The sequence below is a fragment of the Asterias amurensis genome, chromosome 10 (assembly GCF_032118995.1).
Source record: "Asterias amurensis chromosome 10, ASM3211899v1".
NCBI classification, from domain to species: domain Eukaryota; kingdom Metazoa; phylum Echinodermata; class Asteroidea; order Forcipulatida; family Asteriidae; genus Asterias; species Asterias amurensis.
The window spans coordinates 264,990-292,154 of NC_092657.1; the positions used below are offsets into that span (position 1 = coordinate 264,990).

The 27,165-nt window shown below is 37.6% G+C and overlaps 1 protein-coding gene across 7 annotated transcripts in view; it reads right to left on the reverse strand.

Moving 5' to 3' along the window:
• Window positions 1–27,165, reverse strand: part of LOC139943285 (uncharacterized) — a 57,511-nt gene that overhangs the window by 17,533 nt on the left and 12,813 nt on the right. For 3 of the 7 annotated variants that reach the window (XM_071940114.1, XM_071940113.1, XM_071940112.1), the window contains 5 exons: window positions 21,645–21,782; window positions 20,776–20,917; window positions 18,187–18,246; window positions 12,133–12,356; window positions 614–753 (listed from right to left, as the gene is read on the reverse strand). In XM_071940114.1, coding sequence (XP_071796215.1) covers window positions 614–753; window positions 12,133–12,356; window positions 18,187–18,246; window positions 20,776–20,917; window positions 21,645–21,767 — 689 coding nt within the window. In that variant the 5' untranslated portion in view covers window positions 21,768–21,782. Of the gene's footprint in view, window positions 1–613; window positions 754–5,919; window positions 6,332–7,731; window positions 7,929–12,132; window positions 12,357–18,186; window positions 18,247–20,775; window positions 20,918–21,644; window positions 21,783–25,320; window positions 25,782–27,165 lie in introns of those variants that run through there. The other 4 variants (XM_071940110.1, XM_071940111.1, XM_071940115.1 and 1 more) reach the window with 4 other exon arrangements.

Consider the following 27,165-nt stretch of genomic DNA (forward strand, 5'->3'; position numbering starts at 1 on the left):
CAGAGTGCCAGCAACGTGGAAATTCGCAAAAAATCAGGCCATTCAACTAAATAAGAAAAGCCTTTCAGTTGCTTCAAAAAAAGTCAGTCTGAATAACAATGTATATAGAATGTCTATCGCTAAGAGATAACGACTTTGAAGTGCAAATAAGACGACACAACTGATGCAGGTACAACCCAATGAACAACTTGAAGGTCAAGTGCTCATGAGACATTGTGAGTTCGGGCAAATGCTCCCTCATAAGAGATGAGACCAACTCTGGCAGCGATTTGACGTCCACAGATATGGGCAGTACACACCTCACGTGGTATACGCGCACCAAAACTTCACTTGCAACGAGTTTCCAAAATGGCAGACTGTTGGGGAACAGAGGACGCATGTGACGTCAATGTAAGGGGCTGCACGTGTCATCATTGTAAGGGGCTGCACATGACGTCATTGTAAGGGGTCGCACATGACGTCATTGTAAGAGGTCACACATGACGTCATTGTAAGGGGTCGCACATGACGTCATTGTAAGAGGTCGTACATGACGTCATTGTAAGGGGCCACAAGTGACGTCATTGTCATGGTGTTTGAGAATAATATGTAAAGAATAAATATATGGACTAACCTCAAGCGACTGTTGCACACTTTACAGCGGAAGCATGTCTTGTGATAATTGATTCCATCCGCTGTGATCTTTTCCATTGGATAAACTGTCTTGTTGCAGATATAACATTGTGAACTGGAGGTGGGTACACTGGCTGGTTTCTGTATGAGAGAAGCATTATGATTGGGTAAAGTTATATAGGATATGACAGGAGTGTTGTGATTGGTTGAAACTGCAATGAAAGACTCATCAGGATTAAGAGTCATTGACAGGTTTGTTGTGATTGGTTGAAACTGCAAAGACAGAACTGCAGTGAAAGACCAATCAGGATTTGTTTAAGCTTTACAGGGATGGGCAATGACAGAATGTTTTTGATTGGTTGAAACTACACTGGCTGGACATACTCAATGCAAGACTCATTATGATTGGTTGAAGATTAATGCTCTCACAGACTCACTTACCGTTAACAAGTTGGTTTGACCAGACCCTATAACAGAGGCTGATTTTACTTCTTACCTTTTAAGAATTGCTTTTCAAATCCACAATTTCTTACTGCTCATTGTCTTTAATGCTTTCTTGATATTTACTTCCAAACTAGTATGCTCAGCCAAGATTGCTTTTATAGTAATACTTCCTTCAGACTTAAGAGTAAGTTTATAATGGCTTGTTTGACAGAGTCTTGACAATCCTCTTAACTCCAGTAACTAACAGTTTCCTAATCGCATTTACTTCAATGTTACCACGGAAATCACAAGATCAACATGAGATTACGGGCGTGTCATCTTTATAACCAAGATGAGAAGGATGGAATAATGCTGTCTAGTTCTTGGATGTTTTCCAATCAGAAACTTATAAGATGTAAAGTGATTTTGTTGTTGATAGCTGATTATGCTTAAGCCCAGCATGTCATATGATGAGAGGAACAACCACAATTGCTTATAAGTAAAAGTATATTTCATTTGGAGGTCAGAGAGTGACTTTGTGGTGAGATAATTTATTATCATTGTCCCTTCATTACGCATTCACTTTAAGCACACACTTTTCCAGATCTTCTTAATACCAGCAGTGAATCTATGTAATATAATCCTGCAGTTGTACTGCATCCAATCATCTGACACCCACCTTTTAGATAACTTTGCCATCCATTACATCTTAGGGCTTATACATCCATGTACCTATTACATTGTAGATGACTTTACCAAATGAGGGAAAGGACTCAGCTTAGGGTGGACTGATGTATGTATTTATTGGTAGAACGATAGTGCATTTGCCTTGAGATTGTTGCCAAGTTACATGTTTTTGATGACAACCTAGCCTCCTTAGTTACCGACGCCCACTCCCATCCCACAAGAGTCTAGCAGGCCGACTAATTAAGGTTTGACTAATGATCATTATGCTAATGCTGCAGTGGTTTAATAGTGCTTTGATTAAACCTTAATGATTTTTTAATCTCATATAAAATATAATATCGCCATAAACACTGAACAACATCCATCTCAGGCCTGTATGCTTCGTTTTTGAAAGGGCAAGGGCAAGGCCACCAAAGCATTATCTCCTTGTCTATTTCTACTAATGCATGTCAAAGTGAAATGTTTCTCAACATACTTTATTCTATTCAAAGCTTGTGTGGGTTTCTTAAGGTTATTGCCATAATAGTTACAGGAGTGACTACCAAACATATAGCTTCCCTTTAAAAGCATACAACCAAAATCGACCATTTATTTCTCATACAAAATAAGCAGTGCATTATGCCTGGTTACCGTGGTTGATATCGACAGGCAGGTTACTGCAGTATAATTAAACATAGCTAGAGATCATGTCTTTTGTTTGCCCTGATTGAACAATCAATCACCAACCGTTACCATCTGTAACCTGCCATAATCAATTCTGCATCCCATTAAAATATAGACTGTTTTTTCATCCTACCTCGGTTCAAGCCTTTTTTGGGAAAGACCGAGGGTTTCCCAGCTGGAATGAACAACAGTTTTGTTATTATTTCCATATTTTATGAGTCACCTAAATAATTCACAACCTTTGGTATTTATGAGATCAACATTATGACAGAGAGAGGAACATATTCTAAACAAATTGTCAGAAAAATGTGGGCAATGTAAACTGTCTGGGGAGTAGACATGAAACATGTGGGAATAGGAATGGGTTCTCAGTCTAAGGCCACCTCTAGGCTCATTGGGTTGGAGTCTCTAAAGAGTTGAAAGGGTCAGTCTTTAAAGGGTTTTCTAGTAGATCAAGTTTTTGGCCATGGCATGAATCCCTACTCACTCTGAATGAAGATGTAATATTTATCACCAGTAAAAGTTTTAGCTTAATTAGCCCTCAAGTTTTTGAAAACAAAATAAGTGTCCCGTTAATCTGTTGTACATGTTAAAATAATTGCTTTCTCACTGAGACACAAATGATTTTCATGACATTGCTTTACTCCTTTCTCAAAAATGACAGCACCTCAGCAAGTAACATTTTAAGAAAAGCTTTCTAAGTTAATACCGCTGGTCACGAAACCATCTCAGCTCCCTGTGGAGTATACAGCCTGTATTCACAAATAATACTAAAGATTCAGTGATGTAAAGTTCTTTCAAACCTAAACAGCAACAACACGAGTTGTTAGTTCAGTGTAAACCTCTTCAGGCAGGGCAGGGTTGGGATAATGTTTGTTTGTACTTCTTTCAATAAAGTTTAGATATTTTAAAGAGTCTGTTGACTCATTGTTAGTATAGGTCGTTATTTAATGTTGCTAGGTTTCAGGTCATTATCAAGGTGTTTTATTTTACATCAGTTTTCCATTAACTTTATGACCTACATTTTAAAGGGAACAAATGAATAGTCCAAGTACAAGGTTTAACAATCTAGGCAACAAAATGGGACACCATCTAAGAAAAACTTCACTATATCATCCGAGTCCCTCGTCTTATCTTTGATTATTACATGGAACTCTTCAACAGGTTAATTAAAGGAATGATAAGAAAAGTGCTCGCTCTTCAACAAATAAACAAAATCCTAGAGAGCAGACCTTCTTCAACAAACAAATGAACAGGTGTTAATTGTAGTTAATTGAAATTGACTAGATAGACTAATAGGCCTATATCCATGGTTAGTACCATCACAGAGAAAGTACCATCTACAATGAGCTAGACTTGATTGAAATTCAATCAGAGAGAAATGACTGAATTACTTTTACAATTAGTCCAGACATTTTAGCATATGTTCATTTGTTACCAATCACTTGGTATGCCCATTGGTATACATCATGACTGCATGTGAGAATGACATTAAAGATCACATCTGCTGATGATATTATCTGGATTTCTATACTTCGACCATGGAGGTAGAAATAGACCAAACTAATAAACCATCCTGTGTGTTGACTTCCCATCAACCCAACCCTGTGTAAACATGTTGATAACCATCTTTCATGTAAATAGTATCTGCTTAGTGAACAAACAATGTCCATTTATGGTTGACAATTGTGATGACAAACTGGCCTGTGAGAGGAAGTTAAAGGTTCACAATTAACAAACAGGATTTTCCTGATGAAACAAGGCGCATTGGACTTGGAGTTGACTTTTAAAGGAAAGGTTACTTTTGAAGTCAATTGAGGTTGTACAACCTTGTGACCCAACCACGTTCCTAGGGTCAACTTCATGAAGAAATAGGACAAGTTCCATCTTAGGACTAGTCCTACAATGTAGGACTCTTTCGAGGAGTTATTAACAACTTAAGGCTAGTCCTGGTCCTATTAAGTCCTATTAAGTAACGTTAAGCAGGTAACTCGTCCTAACTAAAGATAAGACTCATCTAAACAATTATGGAACTATTTAGAAGATTCAACAGAGTTTCCAGAAATCAAACAACTTTTCAAATATATATTCATCAGAACATGAACAGATGGTTTAATTTTCAGGGAACTTTCTGCAGAATCAGGAAGAGTTAATAGCTACATTTATCCCCGATTTAATTGTTCCTAAAAGCAGACATTATCAGTTGTCATTGTCATGAAAGCAACACAGGTCATGGGGGTCTCCACTAGACAAGCTTTGGGATGTGGAGACCCCCAGCACACAAATCACCTTCTATTCTGTATTTAACCATGTATTTATTATTATTTGATGGAGTGGAAATCAAGTATTGATTAATTGAAATGCTATCAATTGTTCTATTTACCAACATTGGATTATCTTCCACTGATTTGCTTAAATTACTTCTTAAGGAATGACTTCTCATTGTTATAACCTCCATGCTTGAAGGACCTTGTTCTTAGGTTCAAGCATGGTGGAAGGTAATGTCACTTGGGAGGAATAAAGAAAATCAATTATTGTATTCAAGAAGTTAACCTTGCAGACAGATTAGACCATAGAGCAAGCCTTGCTTTATGGTTTAGAGAAACCTTGTCATGATTATACTTTGTTTTCATAAAACCTTTCTCTAAAGTGTTAACCTCTGTTTAGTTATGTTCTTAACATCTAGCCTTTCTGTAAACTGTTAAGAGTTTCCAAAGTCATTGTGTACTGTAGACTAAACACTTGACAAATGGTTTTGTACCAAAGGCCAATATGAACTATCCTATCTACATGTTGCCTCAAGCACAAAGTCAAGGATCATGCATGGTGGAGGAAGGAAAGAGGCATGGAGCCTCTCAAAACCTGAATGAATAAACCCACACTGCCACCATCTTGGTCATGTCCCCTGTATTCAATAACAGTAATTATTGCTAGTATTCATTGCACTGAGAAAGGAACCAGACTCGGTTTCAGCCTTGTGCGAAACGGCGACTTCGGCTACGGCTAGATCAGTGCGTCTGTTAGTGTTGAAGAATAGGCAGATGTGCATGTTCTAGCCATAGCTGTAGCTGCCGTTTCGGACACTACCTTGCACTGGTTCAGATTAGAAACCAGCAAGATGGCTACCATCCATAATACTAGAAACCAGCAAGATGGCTACCATCCATAATACTAGAAACCAGCAAGATGGCTACCACCCATAATACTAGAGGTCTACTGCATGACAAATATGACAAAGAACTTGGAAATGGCAATAATTGAGGAAACCAAACACACATAACTCAGCAAGTGTTTTTATCAGTTTTGTATGAAACTAAAAGAGAAGATTGAATCGTCGCTAAATGCTGTCATATATCAAATACTATTTCACTATTTGTTGGTTGTTGCTCAATGATTTCAACCAAAGAGAAACTGTACTTCCTCAAGTCAAAGTTTGAACTTCAGGAAAGGGTTAAACAAACAATTTAGTCTCAGACATAAGTGTTGGCCTAAACTCATGACTGCTTGTACAATGCTATTCCTTAGATTACTCACCCACTTTGCAGAGCCATTTTTGGGAGCCATTACAGCCGGTGTTTCAGCCGGTGTCTCTGCTGTTACATTACCAGCCATCTCTTCATTATTCTCAGACATTTTGTATATAAAGTCAGTTTATAAAATAAAAGTTAAAGAGATTTCCTCTGGAATGGGAAGAGCTACTGACATGGAGTTACTTTCTGAGAATTGTCAAAACTGGCCAACCAGAGCAGTTGACTGAAGCTGTACTTGTAGGTAGAGGTCACAGATCTCATTGATGAAATCTCAGCTTGAAAATAGAGCTTGGAATGTCAAGATGATACCAAAGAGTTTTTAAATGTCAAAGTTCATAAGATTTGCCTCACAGGTAAAGTCTTCCAACCCAATGGTTTCTAGGTAAATAGTAACGATGACAATCCCCTTTCTCTCACTGAAATTACAGGAAAATTGAAAATACTTAAAAAACGTCATGATCAAAACAAAACTAGGAAACTTTCCAAGAGTGTCTCTCAGTTTCAAGATAAATCAAACAAAGAGGAGGTATCAATTTGTGTTATATGTCATTTTTAATGAAAGGCCTGCCTTGTTATGCCAAAGTATTGGACCATCATGGGTCCTCTTTATAGCTCCATGATTAGACAGCGCTTTGCTATGTGTACTTTGTAATGTATATATTGATTTACCCAACACATGTTCAGAAAGTGTGTACAATGAATGTAGAGTGTGTGGTATGGATTAGAGCTTTGATTGGATTTGCAGGACAGATATCCAACAGAGATGTGTGTGTACTTGCATAATTAAATTGACACATATATTGCATTCCACTGAAACACTACATGGATGTAGGCCAAGTCACCGCAATATGAATTCTAATTAGTCATTTTTTAAATCTCACACAGCGTCTCTAATCGATGATCAAGTAATTTGAATTTGACACATACGTTTTCTTCTGTCCTTGTGTGGCCTTCACTAGCTTTGTTATTGTTCTCTACTTTTCATTAAGCGTTGTGATAATTTGTATTATAATTATATGACAGTTTTGTAGATTTGTTTGGTAAGAAATCTGTTCTTTTGAGAATGATTGATATTAAGAGAGTAAACACAAATCTCACAAATTTAGTGAGAGGAGACAATTTTCTGATTGACTTGGACTAGGAAGTTTTAGAAATTAATTTGTTTGTTTCTCAATGCGGAACCAATAAGAAGACAAAAGACAAATGTAATTTGACCACTTGACACTGAAACCTTCGGATTGGAAACAAATATCAAAATGTAATTCAATCTCAAAACCTATTGAATGCTTGTTGAGACTAAATGATCTAAGTTACATGTCGTTTAAAAATGTCAGAAGACACCAATTTGAAAAACGAACTGCCGACAATGTTTAATATTTATCACAGTAATCAAGAAAGCTTGAACGTGCATGGAGCCAGGTTTGGTTATTGAGTGGTAGGAGGATGACATCTTATTGCACAACAATAGTTGGTCACCGTCATCTGGTTATTCCACGATTCCATAAATGAGATTCCACTTTGGGATAAAACAATCCCATTCAAGAGAAACGCCTTCCAGAGAGTAGTAACTGGTATCCTGATTCGTACACATAACAAAAGACACACTTTATCTCAAAATAAAGCTGGTATCCCTTGCTCTTTCTCCTCATCACTCTGGATGAATCTCAAGAAGAAATGTCGTCTCTGAAGACTCTCATATTATTCCATGGTACAACTTTTGAGTTGGCGAACAAGACACATCTTTACTCCAATTCTCCGCAACGCTACCAAATTGAAATATTAAAACTACATAGAGCACAACCAAGGCCTTAATTACCTGATGGTACATTGTAGTTGACAGAACACTATCCATAGAAAGCGAAAGATCTCAAAGAGTTCAAGACTAAAACAAAAAGCAGGAAATTACAACCGGTCTCCTCAGTATCAGCGACTGTAGTGACATATGTAGTGGTGTCTAGCATTGGATGAACATGTGTACCACTAGTTTTATATCATCATACCCACTTCCTAAAATACCACCAGCCCACACTAACAATGCTGGCATTTATCAGCAGTATGACAACCATGCATGAAACCACAGGGAAAACCTTGGACTATTCCATTCTACCACGGGGGGAGGACAACTAATCCAACTATGAAGGTGAATCTCTTGTTGTAGGATGGTATACCAATCTGCAAGGTCAAACTTAAGACTACCAGGTAAAGGCCATACTTTATCATCAGACCATCAAGTTCGAAATCTTCATGATCAGACATTCGCAAGACCTGAAAACAGCCTCAACAAATTTGGTTTCTTTGTCAGATCAATTCTGGTATATTGATCGTGGGTTTTTTTTCATAAAATTTGTTCAAAGGCATACTTAAACCATGGAGGTAGGATTACTATTTATGTATTAGATGAACGATGGTGGCTTCTGCAGGAAATCTTGAAAGAGTTTTAGAGTGTGAAGCAATTAAATAAAGCATTGTACCTATCTATTTAACCATCTCAATACAATCCCCATTGAGAAAGGACCACTGTGTGTGTGTGTGGTGAGTAAGAGTCAAGTCACCCTGTGCCAGTTATAGATGATTCCAATTCTATGAAGGGATGAGTAAGGGATTGAGGAATGTCCCAATGTCTGTAGGTATGATCATTGCTCCATGGTGTGATCATTGCTTCATGGTATGATGAGGTTCTAAATAGTTTAGTCATGCCGACCAGCATGGTGGGATTCCACGCTTAATTCTCAAAAATATGAAAGACTAAATATATAAATAAAAAACAATCTAATGGGAAAAGGGTGGAAGAAGTTTAGACATAATGATTGTACACTGTATATCATAATCAACTGAATATTATGCATTATGAAACAGTTTTGTGCACTTTGCATAGAGGCCGAAGTATCATTAGTAATGTTTACAAATTCATTTATAACAAATCACACAAACAAAAGGATGACAAAGCAATCACAAACCACTTTAGTATACATTATTTTATGTAGGAAACAATATAGGGCCTATAGGCCCCGCCCCATGGATGTGGGACCTTAGTTGGGCCCCATGGATGTGGGACCTGTAGTTATGTAGGATGTAGTTATTATAATCTCTCAGATGATATCATAAAGATATAATTTATTCATATTTAATTTAGACTTGGTGCTCAACCATAAACAAAGGATCATTTATGGTTGAACCATGAACCTCAGGCTCTATATAATGATGACAAGGCCATCTTAATAAACTAGAATAAACCATGACCATTCACATATCTCATTAGGGTGGGGTTTTTATTGATTGGTAGGGTAGAGCCTGCTTAGCATTGTACTTTATGTATTACTCATACTAGTAATTTACCAACGATACACTTTGCATATTGCTATGAATGGTTCATATTGCACTTACAACACAGAGTATCTCTTTGTGTTATCTTTCGATCAACAGCTGGACAACAATTCATTGAAAATAGGAAATATCGGGGTCTGACACTTCTACTGAATGGGTAGCCTAGGCTTGATTTCACGAAGCAATAACATTCATCGCAAGACAACTTGTCAGTATGACCATAGTGATTTGTCATTGTATAGTGAATCACATTTTAGCAACTAACTATGATTGTTTTGCAGTTCAGATCAATCTTTTAAAAAGGGAGACCTTAAAGGTACATGTAGGCCTATTATGCCCTACCACCTTCGTACAAGATCGGAAGGCAATTATCAGACAGCATTAAAATACGTAGTCTAGTTTGATCACACCCTCTTCTAAATTTAGATCATAGCTTGGCACATTTGACACTGCACATTGATAGTCCAACAGGACCTTGAGTACACCATACCAGCAGAAGTAGAGACACTATGTATTATTACAACAAGGGGGCGATTATGCATTCACTCCATGCATGAGTTTGCCATTTATGAACTACACGGTTTCTCACTGCCGTGATAGCTAGTTTCACTTTAGAAATTCCACTGATGAGTGATGTAGGCCTACACAGTAGTTTCCGCTTTTACAATGCTGTTTGCATGAGACTTGAATTTAAAATGATATGTTCAGACTGTCCTACATGTTGTGGGTTGTCACAGATCTTGCTCTGTTTAGGAAGTATTGAACTAACTAGACAATCACTTCTATTTGTCCTTGGGACTAGCAGTGTGTTTTGACATTTGGTCTGCATCAGTCTTAGTCAGCATACCACCACATTTCAGGGATTTAATACAACGTATTACCATCCATATTCAAGCCATACAGTTTCTTAAAAACCTAAACCGCAGGACAGCCCACCAAATACCAGTACCTCATTATCATACTAAACAGTCTAACAGCAAACAACTCTCTGTGCATCAATCAGGCATGTCTTATGCCAGACACAACCAAAACACCCCTACGGGCAGAATGAGTTTGCCTAACACCATATAAGGTTTGCACACAATGAATTCATTCAAGCACTTCTAAGGTTGTGTCAAGGGGGACTTTGTTGTTATTCATTAAAAATGTGGTAAACATGTGCCAAGGTGGTGTTGTGTTTCAGTGTTTAATGTTTCATGTTAAGAACTATCCCGACTGTGTTCAGTGTCAAGACAATGACATCCTTTGTTCAAAAGCAAAGAATGTTTTCCTGATACCAACATGAAGGCCTATTAGTACAACATTTATCAATTGTCACTTGATAAGTAGTACTTTTAACCTTCAAATTGTACCTTGGATTGGAGAAATAAAATCAATCAAAGAAACATGAACAAACAAACAGAAAGCTATTTGTTTTTACCCTTACACAAAAGTAGAAAGTACAGGTTGACTCAGTACTTTCCCCGAGTCCTGTGAAAATCAAATCCCAGGCGTATTACTCGTGAGGGATTCCAGAGAACTTGGGAAGGTGCTGAGTATACTAGGTGCTTAGCCATTGCCCAAGGACCTTACAAAATCTTTATTTGTTATTTGTGAAACTAATATTGAGTTAGTAATTGACATTAGCGAAGAGAGTTCCCGGTAAGGCAGTCTTCAGATTTCTTGTGATGTCACCCTAAGGTACTTAGATTAATAATGTATAGTGCAGATAATAATTAGATCCTAACCATTAAGACGCGTCCTCAACACCATAGTAAATGGCATCAAGGGATTGTACCAGATGGGAACTTATAATACACATCATCTGTGCGTCATGTCTATGATAAAAAGAAAGGTGAGAAAACTTTAATGAAAATGTCACGTTTTTGTTTCTAGTACAAATAGAGAGATTAATTCCATGCTGCTTCAAGACTTACTTATGATTATTTGGACATGGTTACCTAATTATTACCCATCCAGTAAGGAGCAAGGTACCACACCCTTCGGTCACTATAAATCAAAATGTAATTTTTATTTGTCATTACACTTACAGGCGGCAGGCACTCTGTTTTCATTTTGAACTTCATTCTTGAAGGGACACAGACATTGTTCTCCGCTATCTATTTGAATTTTCCAAGGGGTGCCACAGCAAAAGCACAGTGCACCACAGTAATTGCTGTGGGTGATGTGGATTATTTGTAGGCCTGAGTATGTACTATAGACATTTTTGTTATCTAGGGCGAGTCAAGTGGCTTGCTGTTAAGATTTCCTTCCTTCATGATATCACAAAGTGTTGGTGTAAACATTGAGCATTACGATGTAACACCTCTAGTGGAGTTTCTCACCCATGAAACATTAACAGCAGGTGTTATAAAGATAATGAAAATACTGGCTGGGACAAAACTAAACACCTCGAATGAAGGGAAGTTACTGCAGTAAAATTCATACATTATAGCATTCTACATTTACAGAGATCTGCAGGCCAAATGCCAGTCTAAATACTTGAGGGCCAGTCAAACTTCCTTCCAAGCTGACTGGCTGACTACTTCATATCAAAGACTGTATGCAAGTGGAAATCTTACCTTGTTTTTTCTTCTGACAACTGACCCTGTCCAGGCCTGTAATTACACATAGGGCACCAAGGCCATGACCTCCGTTGCCCTGGTCTTGGCCTTGATACCCCATCAAACCTTTCCTTTAGACTAAGTGCCCTTTACAAAATGAAAATGGCCATGCCCTCTCAAAGATGCAATTCCAGGCCTGCTTGTTGAAACCTCATAACGGTTCAATCAGAAACCCAATATAAGTTTTCTAAACTTTAACCTTACCTCAGCATCCTTCTTCCTTGTAATCTCTTATGAAGCTTTTCTTCATAGACGTGGATTAAAAAACAATTACAGTTGAGAAATCTTACCTCAAAAGTTTTTCTTCTGGATGAAGATGTGATTGTGAAGTTTCTGGTGACTTTTTGTGGGGCTGCGTTATCTGTACTATCTCCTTGTTGGAACTTAGAGAAGCGTGATGTATCAAGACGTTTGGTCATAGATGCTCTTTTATTCTCATTCTCTGATCCCTTGGTTTGATACTTAGACATGTCAAGACGATGTGAACCACCACGTCCAGGGGTAGGAGTGTTTTCTGATTAAAGCAAAATAAAAGAACAAATGTTAAAAAGGTAATCAAATCAAGATAAGTTCTTTACTAGTTTGCAAGGTGGGTGGAGGTATATGGTGGTGGGAACTTTAAGTAATGTAATGCATTTTCCCATCTCAAAAATCAAATCATTACGTAAATGTTTTGTGTAAAATTATTTTAACGAACTTACATTAATGAAATATTTGATAATTGTAGCTTTCATTGTGATGTAATAAAAATTGTTTTGATTGAATGATAGAATGATGCATCAATATTAACTGTATTTATTCTTTATGTTTACAAATAATTAATTCAAGGATGCATAATGTTATTGTATCATCATAGATGCATGAAAATAAACATGGAACACTGGTCATGCTTGGGATGCAAATTAAAAGATGAGCATTCTGAACACTTCATGCAACTGTACACATTTTGTAAACATGCTTATCATGCAAAGTGAATGTTCCTTGTGAAATGATGGAAACAATGTGTGGCTATGACTACAACTTAACCTCGTTGGCTAATAAGTTTCTCAGCTATTGCACTATACGCCAAAGACGCTCATTTCAGACATAATATGTAGGTTTGACTATAAGCTACAGCTTGACCTCGTTGGCTAGTAACTTTCCAAGATCATTGTCACGTGAAAGACGCTCTTTTCAGACATGTGGGTTTGGCTACTTCATTTACTGCATAGGACATTACAAAGGCAAGCCAAAGAAAATCTGTTCATAATTGGCATAAGATAAAGTTTTCTTGTATGATGTTAGAAGCAGCAACCTTCTCACATTCAAGAAGCTTCAGTCTTTACAAAGTGCCTTAAACGTTGTTACTATCTTTGACAGCAAATATTCCTATTGTGGTCAGGGGACCAACCAAACAGAGTCAGGCTCTAAAAAAATATCAATAACTGTTTCATTAATTATTAAAATCATGACTAGCTTTCAAAACATGCACATGCATTCAGTCTTGTAAATCTGGTTTGAGGCATTAATATCCGTCATAAAAAATCATCACAACATCTTGGGCACATTCTAAGACCCTACCACCTGCCCAAGGTGGATCAACAGTAATATTAACTTCTTGTACTTGTGACATGTTGTGACTTACTCATAAAAAAAAACAAGTCATAAAGAAACAATGTATTATTGCTCTGGCAGCTGACAAAATATGCACATGCTGTGAAAGTAGATTAAATAAGAGCAGAGAAAGGAAAGTTAACAGGTAGGCCCCTATCATGCCTATAGCCCTGAACTGTTCCGGAAATATCAATATTTTTCTGATCCACCTACTTCCTTCTAAAACCCACTTTCAAACTAAAAAAAATGGGGACTGGCAAGTGAGCCATTGTTTAAGCAAAATGCAGAGCTAATTACAATTGGGTATTTTTTAACACATCTCCATTCTATAATCTTGTGATGTGAACTTCCGATAAAGCATTTAGAAGATTAACAGTATGAAGAACTATTTTTAGAAGCTTGATGTAGAGTTTGAAGAACTCCGAGCTGACATTCTTTAAGAAGAGTGACCCTTCAGCATTTCAGCAATGCTGTCCATCTGGGCATTCCCACCCACATACAAACTACATCATAATGTCATAGATGTCAGCATCACACGCATCATGATCAGTCAATGAGAATTGTAAGGTTTGCTAAGCTGGCAATCTCTTCCAACAATATAATGGTGTACTACATCTGTGAGTTTCCAGCAATGTTTGGAATGTATCAGTTTGCTAAATCAGGCCTGGATTATTACATGCAGGCCAAAGAGGGCACGTCCTTCGTTGCCCTTGGTCTTGGCCTTGGTGCCCCTTCAAAAGTTTCCAATTGACTTCAGGATTTTCAAATGGAAGTGCCCTTTGCAAAATGAAAATGGCATTGCCCTTTTATTTTTAAAGACGTAATTACAGGCCTGTTTATAAGCCTGTTAACAAACACCAATAAGAAAACTTGTGATTTTGCTGAATGTACATTTACAGCTTCTTTGTAATGCCTCCTTCTTGAACCTTTGCCGAGTACAAAGAAATTAGTGTCCTAAATGTACGATAGTTAAACAAAATAAAACTGTATGTCATTGTCATCAAGGAAGTTGTCTAAACAAAAAAATTAAACTAAAGTTAAAGAATAAAAAAGTAAGTCTGAGAGAGATACATCTTTGCAATGTGAATTTATACCGAAGAAGCGAAGCAATTTTCCTTTCAACAACTTTAACATTCCTGAAGCTGTGAATCTATTTGTGTCTTCTAATGTATCTGTCTACATAGCTGACCTTCGACCCGAGGTAAGATCACCATGGTAACCAACATCGCTAGAAGTCTAACCATTCAAGGAATGCTAAACATCAACCATGGATAGTGTTGTCATGGTAATAGCTATTTGTATAGAGTTACAAAGAACATCAAAGTACTGTTTGATATAAAGGTAAATATGAGATTCAGTTTCCTCTCAAACTTTAACTGAATAATAACAAATAAATTTGATACTGAACAAGGAAGCAAAGTTTATGATAAAAAAAGAACGGCAAAGTCAATGAACTTTAGTTTTAAAGAGCAAGATGAAATCTACACGAATAATGGATTGGATAAACTTGATTTTATTATCTAACTAATGTGTTGAAAACATGACAATTTTAAAGAATTTGTAAATTTGTCTTCAACAATATCAAAATTGATAGGGAACACTCCGAGAGTGTCTGGAACCCACAAGTAATGGTTCTTCACCTGTTCCTTTCCTGTTAATATTCCATTACTTTGTTACTCTACATGTAATGTAGGCCTACTTTTTGTGGATTCAACTCAACAATCCAGAGTACGATATTACATAAACTAGGGCTAACTTCCTTCTTCTATTTGATGACTCTGTTGATGCCATGGTTGTAATTTATCAAAGTGTTAACCTCTTGAGTATGTCATTTAGCATTACTACATTACAATTAGGTCACATCTCTAGTTCCTTAGTGAAGGTATGCCAAGTGCACTAACCCTACATTGCTATACAAGTAGTTTACCTTTGTGAACCTACTTCAATTCCATCCAAAGAATGGTGGAATGTTTGTGTCAATATGTGGGTTTGGGAATTTGTCTGTCCTCGCTCTATGGTAAGGGCATAGAGAAAGGCTTTATGGTTAGGGGTTAGCATAGAGTGGGTTTATGAAGAAAGGCCTCGGAAATAATGAACAGCAGCGGTGCCCTGTGCTTTTGCTGTTGTGTCCTTAGCAAGGTTCCAACACTAACTTAGAATTTCCCCATTCATTGAAATGCCCCATACAATAGGAAAATGGCTGTTCCCCTTGAAATAGCAAAGTTCAAAACCTGTGAACAGGTCATCAAAGCTTTTTGAGGATTTCTCAGGGTGGGTCTCCTAGAATAATTATAACTTTAAAATGCGTAGTATAAATAACTCTCATTGATCACATTATGAAATGTTCTGCTGATCCCAAAAACGTTTCTCCCCAAAATAATAAAACAACCACACACCCAATGTGAGCACCAAACATTTGCAATTTATTATGCACTTAACCATTTTACGTAAAAGATTATGGTTCTGTGATGTTTACTTATAACGTGATTTGTGAACTCAGAGTCAGACTTTATGCATTACACTATGCTAGTTTACTTGATTTATGTTATTTATGTCATCAGATCTTTGTTTTAAGTTCGAGGCACAACCACAACAACTCACAAGATGGCTGCTGATTTATCCTTCGGAGTAGTTAGAATGTTTTGGGTTCTTATTTACGTAAGTATGTCACAGAGTTATTTTGTTACACACTGATCTCATATTCCTGAATCAAGAATGTCTGTAACAAACAACTGACCTTTTGCTACTCACAGAAAATAGACGAGTTTCAGTCTGTTTGCCGAGTAATATTACAACTTTGCAGGTTAATTTAGCAAAATTCAGCCTTTATGGTTTACTCTACTTAATTGAAATAGAATGAGGGTGCATGGCTTTCCTTTCAACATCCTTTAGAGCAAAGACAGAGCTTGTTCTATGACGACTGTGCTAAGCCCATACCATCAGAAGATACAAAAGTCACATCTCAAAGGACCTGGTGAAGTCTAAGACCTTGCTATGTTGACGTCTAAATATTTTGATTAAGACATGCAGTCATATATGATCAGTTATTTGTTTCAATAAACGAGGGATACATAAGATGCCTGACATATCTGATCAAACAATATTTTGATAAACTTTAGATGTTGATATTTAATGGTCAAGGTGAGGCTTTGATGAGTTTGTTGTCTAAGATGGGTTATAACCATGTGTCATTTGATGGGTTTCAATTCTACCTTACCAAGTATTGCGTCATTATGTGACCACGCGAGATTGCACTGACCCAGTAATTCTTCAAATAGCTCGGTAGAATCCCAATCAATTCACTTAATTTTTTTAGACTTAACTTTTGTTGTTAGCGTGTGGGCATGAACATTTACTGATGTTTTACATAGCTTTAAATTTCACAGCCAGTAAAATTAATTTTTGTTGAGATTTTAAAAACGATGCAAATCATGTGTTTGAATGTGAGGTCATCAAGAGAAAGGAGGTGGATACTAAGGCGTCATTTAAAACAGGTGCTTTCAAATATTAATCAAACTAACAAATGGCCACCACATCATTATTTAATAAAACTACAACATTTACAGAAACTCATTTTAGTTTGAAACAAAAGTAAAGGGGCTGATGGGTATACAGACATTCCTCATGCAGGTGCATTATGGGATAGTTGTCATGACATTGAGGTCAAAGAGCAAATAGCAAAGGTCACAGCCAGGGAGAGTTACAGACTTATCACAGGTACATGAAGGAGTTACTGGTACATGATGATATCACATTGTACATCCATATACTCACCATAGCGACATTACTTTAAGTTCATCTTCATATAGGATGGTATCCTCTTGGATGCGCTGGCTTTAGTTTGAATGCTTGAAATGGTTTTATTTTATACTTTTCTTAAATAATGGGTTTGATGCAGACAGGGTCTGTATCATTGCTCCCCAAAAACTTTTATTACACCTTTTTTTTTTACAGTTTTTATACAGCTGCAACCTTTGCCAACCATGGGTGGCAACAGTCCTTCACAGCAAAAAGTACAACAATAGTTGTTCGGCTGTTAGCCGAACACCTAATTATTCATCATGTATTACAAGTTCTATCAAATAGAGAAGTTAATTGCCAGACAAAAAGAAGTTGAAAGTACTTGATAATCTTCATAGCAAAAGGGGCCACTGTTTTTGAAGACAATTTCTGCCAATCCAATTATTAATTGTGTGCAAAAGAAAAGTCTATTTTATGCCGTGCCTGAACCTTTCAGACTCCTAAATTCACAATCTCTGGTAGGGACCTTTCTGCTTTCATTTTTCATCCAAATCTCGATTTGCATTTTACTTTGAAAAATGGTTAGAAGTTACAAATAAATCTTGATAAGGGTTATGCTTTCCTAAAAGTGTGACATGCAGTAAAGCATCCCAAAATGCATAATGCCATAATGTATGTACAGCTTGTACACGACATCAAGACATAACTGACTTTAAAACACAAGAGGGCGCTGTTCATTTGTTGCAGTCTCCATTAGTACCAGTACAAGTACATGACATGACAGTGAATGTACATTGATCATGTATTTATGACAGACAGCTAACCTGTATAGCGCCCTCTACCAGCGTAAAGCTACACAACAGTTTTACTACATGTTCAAGCTCTGTGCTTTTAGTGTGATGTGACATTAATTATGAATGATAAGTAACTAATGCAAGCATTCCTGTTAGAGTCATGTTGTATGATCACCATGGTAACATGATAGCAATATAAATTAGTTCACACGCTACCTTTTTGGCATGCTTTCTGAAACTGTGATAACCGGTTTGAGATTGCTACCTTTTTGGCTACTAGAAGGTAAAAAGGAAAACAAAACGTGTTAAACAAGAGGTTGGGTGCGGGTGGAAAACAACTTGGAGATTAAGAGTTTGATGTTGCCATGGTTAAAAGCTATTTTGGAATGCACTTTAAATCATAAATGTTGTGGGAATGAGCTGCAAGGCTCCATTAAAGGTGCCCCTTACAGGAGGCAAGTTGATGTTCCCCTTTAAGAGCGAAGTTTAACGAGTGCGCACATGTTTGTAAAATGTTCAATAAGCAGAAACATGTACATTAGGTCTACTGATAAAGAGAAAAATATCCAAACATTTCCTAAACTTTATTTGGATTATTGTCTCTAGGTCTTTTAATGGCAAGGTCAGTAAATACAGTCACTCTTACCAATTAACCCTAGGGAAACATACAAGTCTTTTATGATTTATTAAAACTATATCGTGTGTTTTGTATCCCAACTATAACCATGGCAACTGAAGCTCTGGGATATAAGAGAAAAGGGAAGGAACGGGAAATGACTTAATACACAGAGGAATAAGAGAAGAAAGCGGGTCAGTCGGTAAGATCTCACACCAGGGGTCGATTTCACAAAGAGTAAGGACTAGTCCTAAACTTAGGACTAGTCCTAAAAGATACCAAAAACGCATTGCTAGTCTTAAGTTAGGATGAGTAACTCGTCCTAAGTCTAGATAAGACTAGTCCTAACTCTTTGCGAAATCCACCCCAGCTTGTTTAGTCATTGAAGAATAAGAAAATAAATACATGTTGATTTAATCACTCATCCGGCCCCATGCTTGATTTGTTGACCGTGGTGTAGTGGTTAGACTGCAGAACTTGCAATCACAAGGTTGTGGGTTTGAATCCTACCAAGCTAACTGTGGTTCAGTGGTTAGACTGCAGGACTTGCAATCACAAGGTTGTGGGTTGGAATCCTACCAAGCTAACTTGTTCAGTGGTTAGACTGCAGGACTTGCAATCACAAGGTTATGGAATCGAGCTAACCGTGGTTCAGTGGTTAGAAGTTGAAACCTAGACCCCGTTCTTACTGGATCCCCCATTGATCTCCCAATTCGAGGAAAGGGCGATCAAGACCCCGAAAGGGCGATCAAAGGGCGATCAACGAGAAACAGGCTCCAGTGGGAACGCGAGGGCGATCAGGATCTGACGGTGCAATTTTGATCCTCCTCGGGAGTAGGGTTAAAGCGGGGTCTGATCGCCCTTTTGGATTAATGGGCAACAAAAGTCAAGTGGGAACGCAAAGGGCAATCAGACCCAGCAATTTTCTAGCAAAACAGTGTTCTTTTGAACCCACTTCCGTTCCCAAAAAGGGGGATCAATATGCGATCATACTCAAGCGGGAACGCGACCGCGATTTCACGCCTGCAACCAATCTTGTTGCAGGATCCCAATCTCGCAATTGTGGATCCAGTGGGAATGCGGTCCATGTTTGTATGGGAGCCTTGTAGGAGTTTGCTGAGTTCCCTTGATAAAATCATTCAAACATACAGTTCATGGAGAAGTGTTCTGTCACATTAGGATTCGATCGGCCTCTGTGGGACAATGTCCTCTATATCTACTCCCTTCACATCCATCTTGAAATACTCAAGAAAATAGTCAAATATAGTGTGGACATAAACGAGCACTTTTGTACTTTTATACTGGTACTTTGCGTCTTGAATTAAATTCGGTGTGATAGTTCGATAATTTAAACGCTCTTGTAATAAATTACACCATAGCCAACTGAAAGTTCTTTAACGATAATTTAAACGTTCTTGTAACATATTACACAAAACACCCTAACACACGCGCCGATCACTGCTATTCAATCTATTAATTAAGTTAAGATTAATCAAAACTACATGAGTTGATAGAAAGACTGTTAAATTAAGTCCGGAGAAATGCTAAGCAACCTTGCAATTAGTGAGTGAGTCATAACACTAAGATTAATCGAACGCATTCATGTCAAAGATTGTTTAATGCACAACAGCGTCGGTGGGTTTTTAAATATTTTGTGACTTGTACAAAATCCAGTATCATAAAAATTGTTGGACTTTTGTGGGGGAATTTTGAGAGAATGGAAAGAGGAACTTAGATGAGTAAACTAAACAATATTATGAATCATTGTATTACTTTTAAATACAAAAAAAAACCATGTTAGTGACGAGTTTGAACAATTGCAGTGGAATTGTTCTTGAATGATAGAATCCGACAAAGATATTGGATCTTGTCATTCTACAAATAGAAAAACAAACAAATACGATGACACAACAATATTAACCAAACCACTACAAAAGTCTTGAACATGTAACATCTGAACCACAAACGAAACTAGAGAAATGTTGACATGCAAACCATAACACATCAATCAAATATGAAACAAAAACATGGATTATTCATATTTGTATAATAATAATCTTTGGGAATAAATTAAAGAAGAGCAAAGAAAGAGACTTGTATTTTGTTATAGATTATTCATGTTTGTATAAGAATAATCTTTGGGACTAAATTACAAACTAAGACTTGTTTTTATGGGAGTGAATTCTTACCTTTATCATTTTCCATTTCTTCCTGCAGACTGATACTCTTAGTAATTCTCTTTCTCTCCTTCGGTTCTTCAGTTACCGTCTCACCATTCATCTTAGGCTCATCCTCTGCTGGCAAGATGATTGAAGACTCTTCAGTTGTAACCTGAGGGTCAATATTAAAAAGGAACATTACTTATATTAAAGGAATATAACTTGCAATACAAGTAAGACACTTGGTCAGGAAAAGATTTTGAGGGTAAAATGTGTTAAATTTAAACAAAGGAACCAGGTTTAAAGGTAAAGTTTAGGCTACCTTTTGTTTTTGAAACTGTTTGATTGTTTTATACAAACAATATAAACCAACCTGAGAAAATTTCATTTCAAAATGTGATAGCTTTTTTAGATATTGCCAAAAATAAGAAGTTGTTACAGTGCTGATGCTTTACAAAGGCAACAAAGGCAACAGAGGCGACTGCCCCCATGCCCCCCTGGTCATGGCCTCAGTGCCCTTGAAATGCTCCAATAGAAATTTACAATTTCCTCACAAGGTGCCCTTTACCAAGGAGAAAATGCCTTAGTGTCCTTGCCCTTTCATGAAAAAGAATCATACAGGCCTGCAGTTATGCCTATGTAGAAAAATGAACCTAAATTTTTAATTGGTCTTTTCTGTGTACATCAATAACTGGATCTATACCATCACACCGAACTCATCCTCACTACGTTCTGAAAAATAAAGTCTTGTTGCAAGACTATTCTAATGTGCACGGCGAGGAGGGAGCGAGCAGGGGATCACGATAGTTAAGTGGGGGAGAGAATAACAATGTCTTGCATTTTTAAGAAGGTAGTGAGAACGAGTTCGGTGGGATGGGGGTAGAAGATGAAAATCTTACCTTTGTTATTGAGACTACTTCTTCAACCACTTGCTCCTCGGTTTCCTCAGTCGTCTTCTCTTCAATCAATACATAAGCTTCACTTTCTCCTGAGACTCTAGCTACATCAGGCTCACTCATCATGTACTCCTTGAAGAACTGAGATAAGAGAAAAGATCCAAGAAGAAGATTGCCTGCCATTAGATGGGGTCAAAGTTCACAGGTGGTTTGTACCCAAGATGAGTACCGTACCAGTGGTGAAGTTGCCTACCAGTTGTGAAGTTGCCTACCACTAGGGTCAAGATGGTTTTTACAGAAGGTTAATCCCACCAGTGGTGAGGTTGCCTACCTCTACATGGGGTCAAGATGGTACGGTGGTTTTTACACTTGTAAGACGAGTATCCTACGTAATTTATTTTAAGATCAAAATGGCTGCTTAAGAATCGTCCAAACATTGCATTTAGAGGACCTGCCTCCCAATGGTATAAACATGGAGGAGAAAGTCCATAGTAACCAGTTTAAAATGCACTCCAAGCTGCTGGAATAGTAAGAGAAATCTTCATGATGTTTGGTTTGGTTGATGTACATTACTCGGTATGAAATAAATAGTCATCATCAAAGTATGAACAAGATGGTTGCCCAACAATTAGAATGGTTCGAGATTGTCTCTACATCCTTGATTATGAAGATGAGCTGCTTTCAAGTCATCTAGGAGTGGATACAGTCAGTGTCACTACAAGATGGTTGCCCAACCATTAGAATGGTTCGAGATTGTCTCTACATCCTTGATTATGAAGATGAGCTGCTTTCAAGTCATCGAGGAGTGGATACAGTCAGTGTCACTACAGGCGCATACATGTGTGGGAGCGTGTAGAGGTCAAATAAAACAATCTTTCTACACGTTTCAAGAAGTCTGCCAAGTTATCATCAGCCTCGCTGTTTTCCTAATGTCTTCTCTATGCAGATCGCATTACAAACTCCTCACAAATAAAATGGCTAAGATGTATAGGTGCAAGTCCAGTAATAACTGCTCCCACCCCGAGTTCATTGCATCTTAATGGAATCTAGAACCAGACAAGCGTAACATCAGCATGGTGTAAGGAGCACACATCTAACACAGTTCAAAGTTGGTTACACACTCAGCATGCCATCAACAAATTAAGTGGAGCACAAATTAATTGCCGAGATACTTCTTTGAGATGTCTTCTTTTTCTTCAGAAGTGCCCCAAACAGTGACACACCATCTTAAGTCATCAACACGCTGCAGCCAGAGGAACACAAATGAATTGCCAAGACAAATAAAACTTCTTTGAGATGGAGAACATATCTTCATAATTCTGCAGAAGTGTTCAGAACAGTGACCGGGGATTCAAACACAACTCTAGCCTGTGATACCTTTAACACCGGAGAAGGCACTTCAACCAGACTCAATAGAAATGTCAAAGACATTAGAGAATCAATTTCACTGAGTGTACGTATTCATGTACCTTAAGTCTTTCTGTGATTCTTGCTTTGACTAGATGAGTGAGTAGCCCTTCATGTTACATGGTTCTGATGGAACATAGATACCGATATAAGACCCTCGGCTTAAATCCAGACCAAATGCAGTCTAATTCATGTGACTTCACCAGTGATCAAAATACTAAGTTAAATCTTTGATGCTTTGATTGATCACTTCGAGACAGATTAGACTTGGGCAGCTAAAAATAACCGTCTCAATTTCAATGATGATTTATTCCCTGCTGGTCTCAAGAATATAAAGTGATATATTCTTCCTATAGCTGTAGTCTGGTAACTTCATCCAATATGTATCACAAATTAACACCCAGGTGTGCACAGCTGTCTACACATTCCATGCTAATGTAACTAGGCAACCAATATCTATGGTGACAAGGTTTTGCCAAATATTAGAAACACTAAAGAGAAGATGGTTTGTCAATTGATCCATATACAATAAGGTGTGATTATGAAAGACAAACCCAACACCAGATAGGTGTTCAGGATGCAGGTGCTGAAGATTGAATAATAAAACAATTATTTATCTGGTCTAGAAACCAAACTAACGGAAAAGTAACATCCTGTGATAGTGAGGATTTGTAGCTCTAAAAGGAAAGACACTTCCATTATACTTTATCAATAACTTGACTTGGGGCAATGTCGGAACTAAACAGATACAATCAGCATAGAGAATTGTTCAGACAAGTAACCTTGAATGTTTTGATAAAGAACATTCAACCTTGCACATCACACCTAAAGCCTGGTTCATCCTTCCGGCGAATGCGCCTGCGAATGCAAATGCGATACAAATGTTGACGTCACAGAGCTGTTCTCGCAGCGAATGTTTCGCAGGAGTTGAGTCAACTGAAGCGGCTTGTTCGTTGCAAAATTTGTGGCATCAAAATTTGGATGGCATTCGCAGGAAGTATGAACCGGGCTTAAGTTTATCCCACAAATAATTTACCATTTACTTATTCAGTTTACCTGATATTTTTTTACCTGATATTTATATTTTTGTATTAAGGCAACTGAAAAGTGCCTTAAAGCTTTTATAAATCTCTTCCATCACCACCCTCTGGGTTCAAAGATCTTGTAAAAACATCCCAACTTAATACAATTTGTTTTGCAGAGTATGGCACCTTAACAACTTAAAATCTTGTGTAAATATTGCAGCCAATCAAAGTTTGGCAGCAATATGGCTCACTGATTTAGACTCAAGTAAATGAACTTGAATGGTTCAAGTCTTTTGATAACCACGGTAACAGATCCAGACAAAACGCCATACAAACAAACAAGTACAATGGGTTATAGCCTGGTTGTTATAGATCACCATCAGTAGACTATACAGTAGACCATGGGTATCCAATGGGTCTCCAATCATCCATGATGTTTACTCTCTTATCAAGGGATAATACACCTCTGCAATATTTTTGATTAAAAAATACAGCCCTGCAGGATAGTCAGAATGGTTCCACAGAAGTTGAACTTAAACCTTTGCAGCGATTGTATTTACTCAAAAGACTGCAGAGGACAATTTGAAGGTAATTTAATCTGACAGTTTGTATTTCAACAACAATCAGTGAGCAAAACAAAGCCATTTTCAACTGTAACAATAAAATCTAAACATTTTAGAATGACACTTTCACACAATGTTTTCCCAGAAAATAGGATTTACCAATCATAAACTCAGGCCTAGGTTTGACTTCACAAAGAGCCAAGATTGATTTTAAGTGTGAATCAATCTAAATTGCTAGAAAAGTGTGATGTCACATTCATAAATAACCCAGTCAGTTTTGCTAGTCCTATTGGTGGAGAGCATGTCAAGGTGGGGTGTGATCTGGCGCGCACGCTTTGCGCTTATAAATGAAACAAACAAATATATGTACACTGGTAACCAATGAACAGTGTGCACCGACATACGCACAACATTTGAATGTCGCTCGCGTGTATTTTATTGCTTCACGGAATGTAGCATGAGATCGTGACAAGAACTAAAAGATAACAACCAATTTTGGGTAGCTTTTTTATGCCTTTTGTAACAAAAAGGTCTTGAAGCTATATGTAAGTCCTTTATCGCATGGACACGACCCTGCTGCCGGTTATAACCAATGTTCAAGACATTGTACCACTCTTTTTTTCCCTTGATAAATGCATGATGTACTTCTAAATCCTGGGAGTTGATGACTCAATTAAATCCTACCTGTTTAACTCCCCCTGAGCAACCATTCTCATAATCTTCATCTTTCTCTCCTATACTCCGACTATTTCTTCCTCTGCTATCTTCCTTCACCATATCAAAATACTCAATCTCAATTCTCGGTTTGTTCGATCTCTGCATTTATTAATGGTATTTCCCTGTACTTGCAAACAGTGCGATGCTAACCACTCTCTCTGAATTCAGAATCTATGTCAGATTTGGGACACAAAACTCCCCAAACGACGGATACTTTCCAGATAGAGAAACTGTTTCAATCCAAACTTGATGTATCCATGAAACTTCTTGAAGTTGAAGCCAGTAGGAAGTGATTCAAACCAGAAATGGGTGTATAAAGGTCTGGAGAATACCTTCCAATGCAAGGGTTAATGGCTGTGGGCTTGGTCTGGTCCACAGTACAGATGTAGGTTCTTCAGATTGTGATTCTTTCTATATAAATCTCATTATTTAACTGGAACTATTGAATAGACCCAAGTTACTCGGAATCGGTGGAGCATTAAGCTTTTCTCTACCGCGCATCAATAGTCTTATTGTCACCTGCATTTACCTTTAACATAACATGAGAAAGGGGTGCCACTATGCAATAAGTGCATGGTCAGATAACCAAAGGCTATAATATGGTTGGTGGCACCCCTGTAACTTGGGAGAAGCAACTATTGTGAATTGAATGCATGAAAGAGTCTACCAAAGGCTTTGGAAAAATTGTTAGATTTTAGGTGTTGAGCTTTGGATAATATTTTCCCACAATATCTCTCTTGAAACCCCCCCCCCCCCCCCCCATTCGTTACAATTTGTTACAAGTGCCCATAAAGCCTATAAATACAGCAGGAACAAACCTGACACAAACTTTAGAACTTTAGAACTATCAAAAATAAGTTAACTGAACCATCACGTATCACGTAGGTAGCTAATTTACATAACAATAGGCATGCGAAACAAGCAGGACTTTGTAACTGTAAAACCGAAAACTAGTACACCTTCATGCTTGAAGCAACAACAGCTTATAACCAAGCTATACTCCTACACAATGATTATACAATGGATCTACGAGTCCTGGCTTTATAACACCCATAATGGGCCTATATAGCTTCCTGACAATCACTACCTAACAAATTTCAATATGATTTAACCATGAAGGTAGTCAGATCTAACAGATATGAACTGAAAGCGCAGACAGTGTGACATGTTAACCCTAAGGCAAGGTCATCAGAGCAGTTGTTGGAAATAGTTGGTTACAAAGTCCTTTACTCATAAACCAAATAACATATTGTGGCCAATCCCTTCTAGGTCAAGTGACTGGTACTGCAGAGGGGGACCATAGCCCAACAATACAGTGGGGGAAAATATTTGGAAATTTTCTGGAAAACACACTTTAATGTACATAGAAATGTGAAATGATGTCAATCGGGTTCATAGGATGTACACGTACCACAAAAAAACAGAACAATGGCAAAGAGTGGTTTTACAAACGTACCTGTTTACTATTCTATTGAGGAAGTGGAGGAGATAATGTTGTGAAAACTCCCACATCTTCCTATTGTTCTAAATGTTGTGTTACAACAAATGGTGACATTGACCAGCAATAACAAGAAGTGGCTTACCTTAAGGTTTATCCTGTTTACATTATACAGGTTAAAGCCTTCACTAAAGCCTAGTCTTCCTGTTTTCATTTACATCCCAAACTGGGGCCAGTAAAGTTACCAGTGGTCGATTTCACAAAGATAGGTCCAGGCCTGATACTTCACGTCCATGCGATTGCCTCCATGCCCCCTGGCCATTGCCTTGGTGCCCTTGAAATGCTCATATGGTGCCCTTTACCAAGAAGAAATT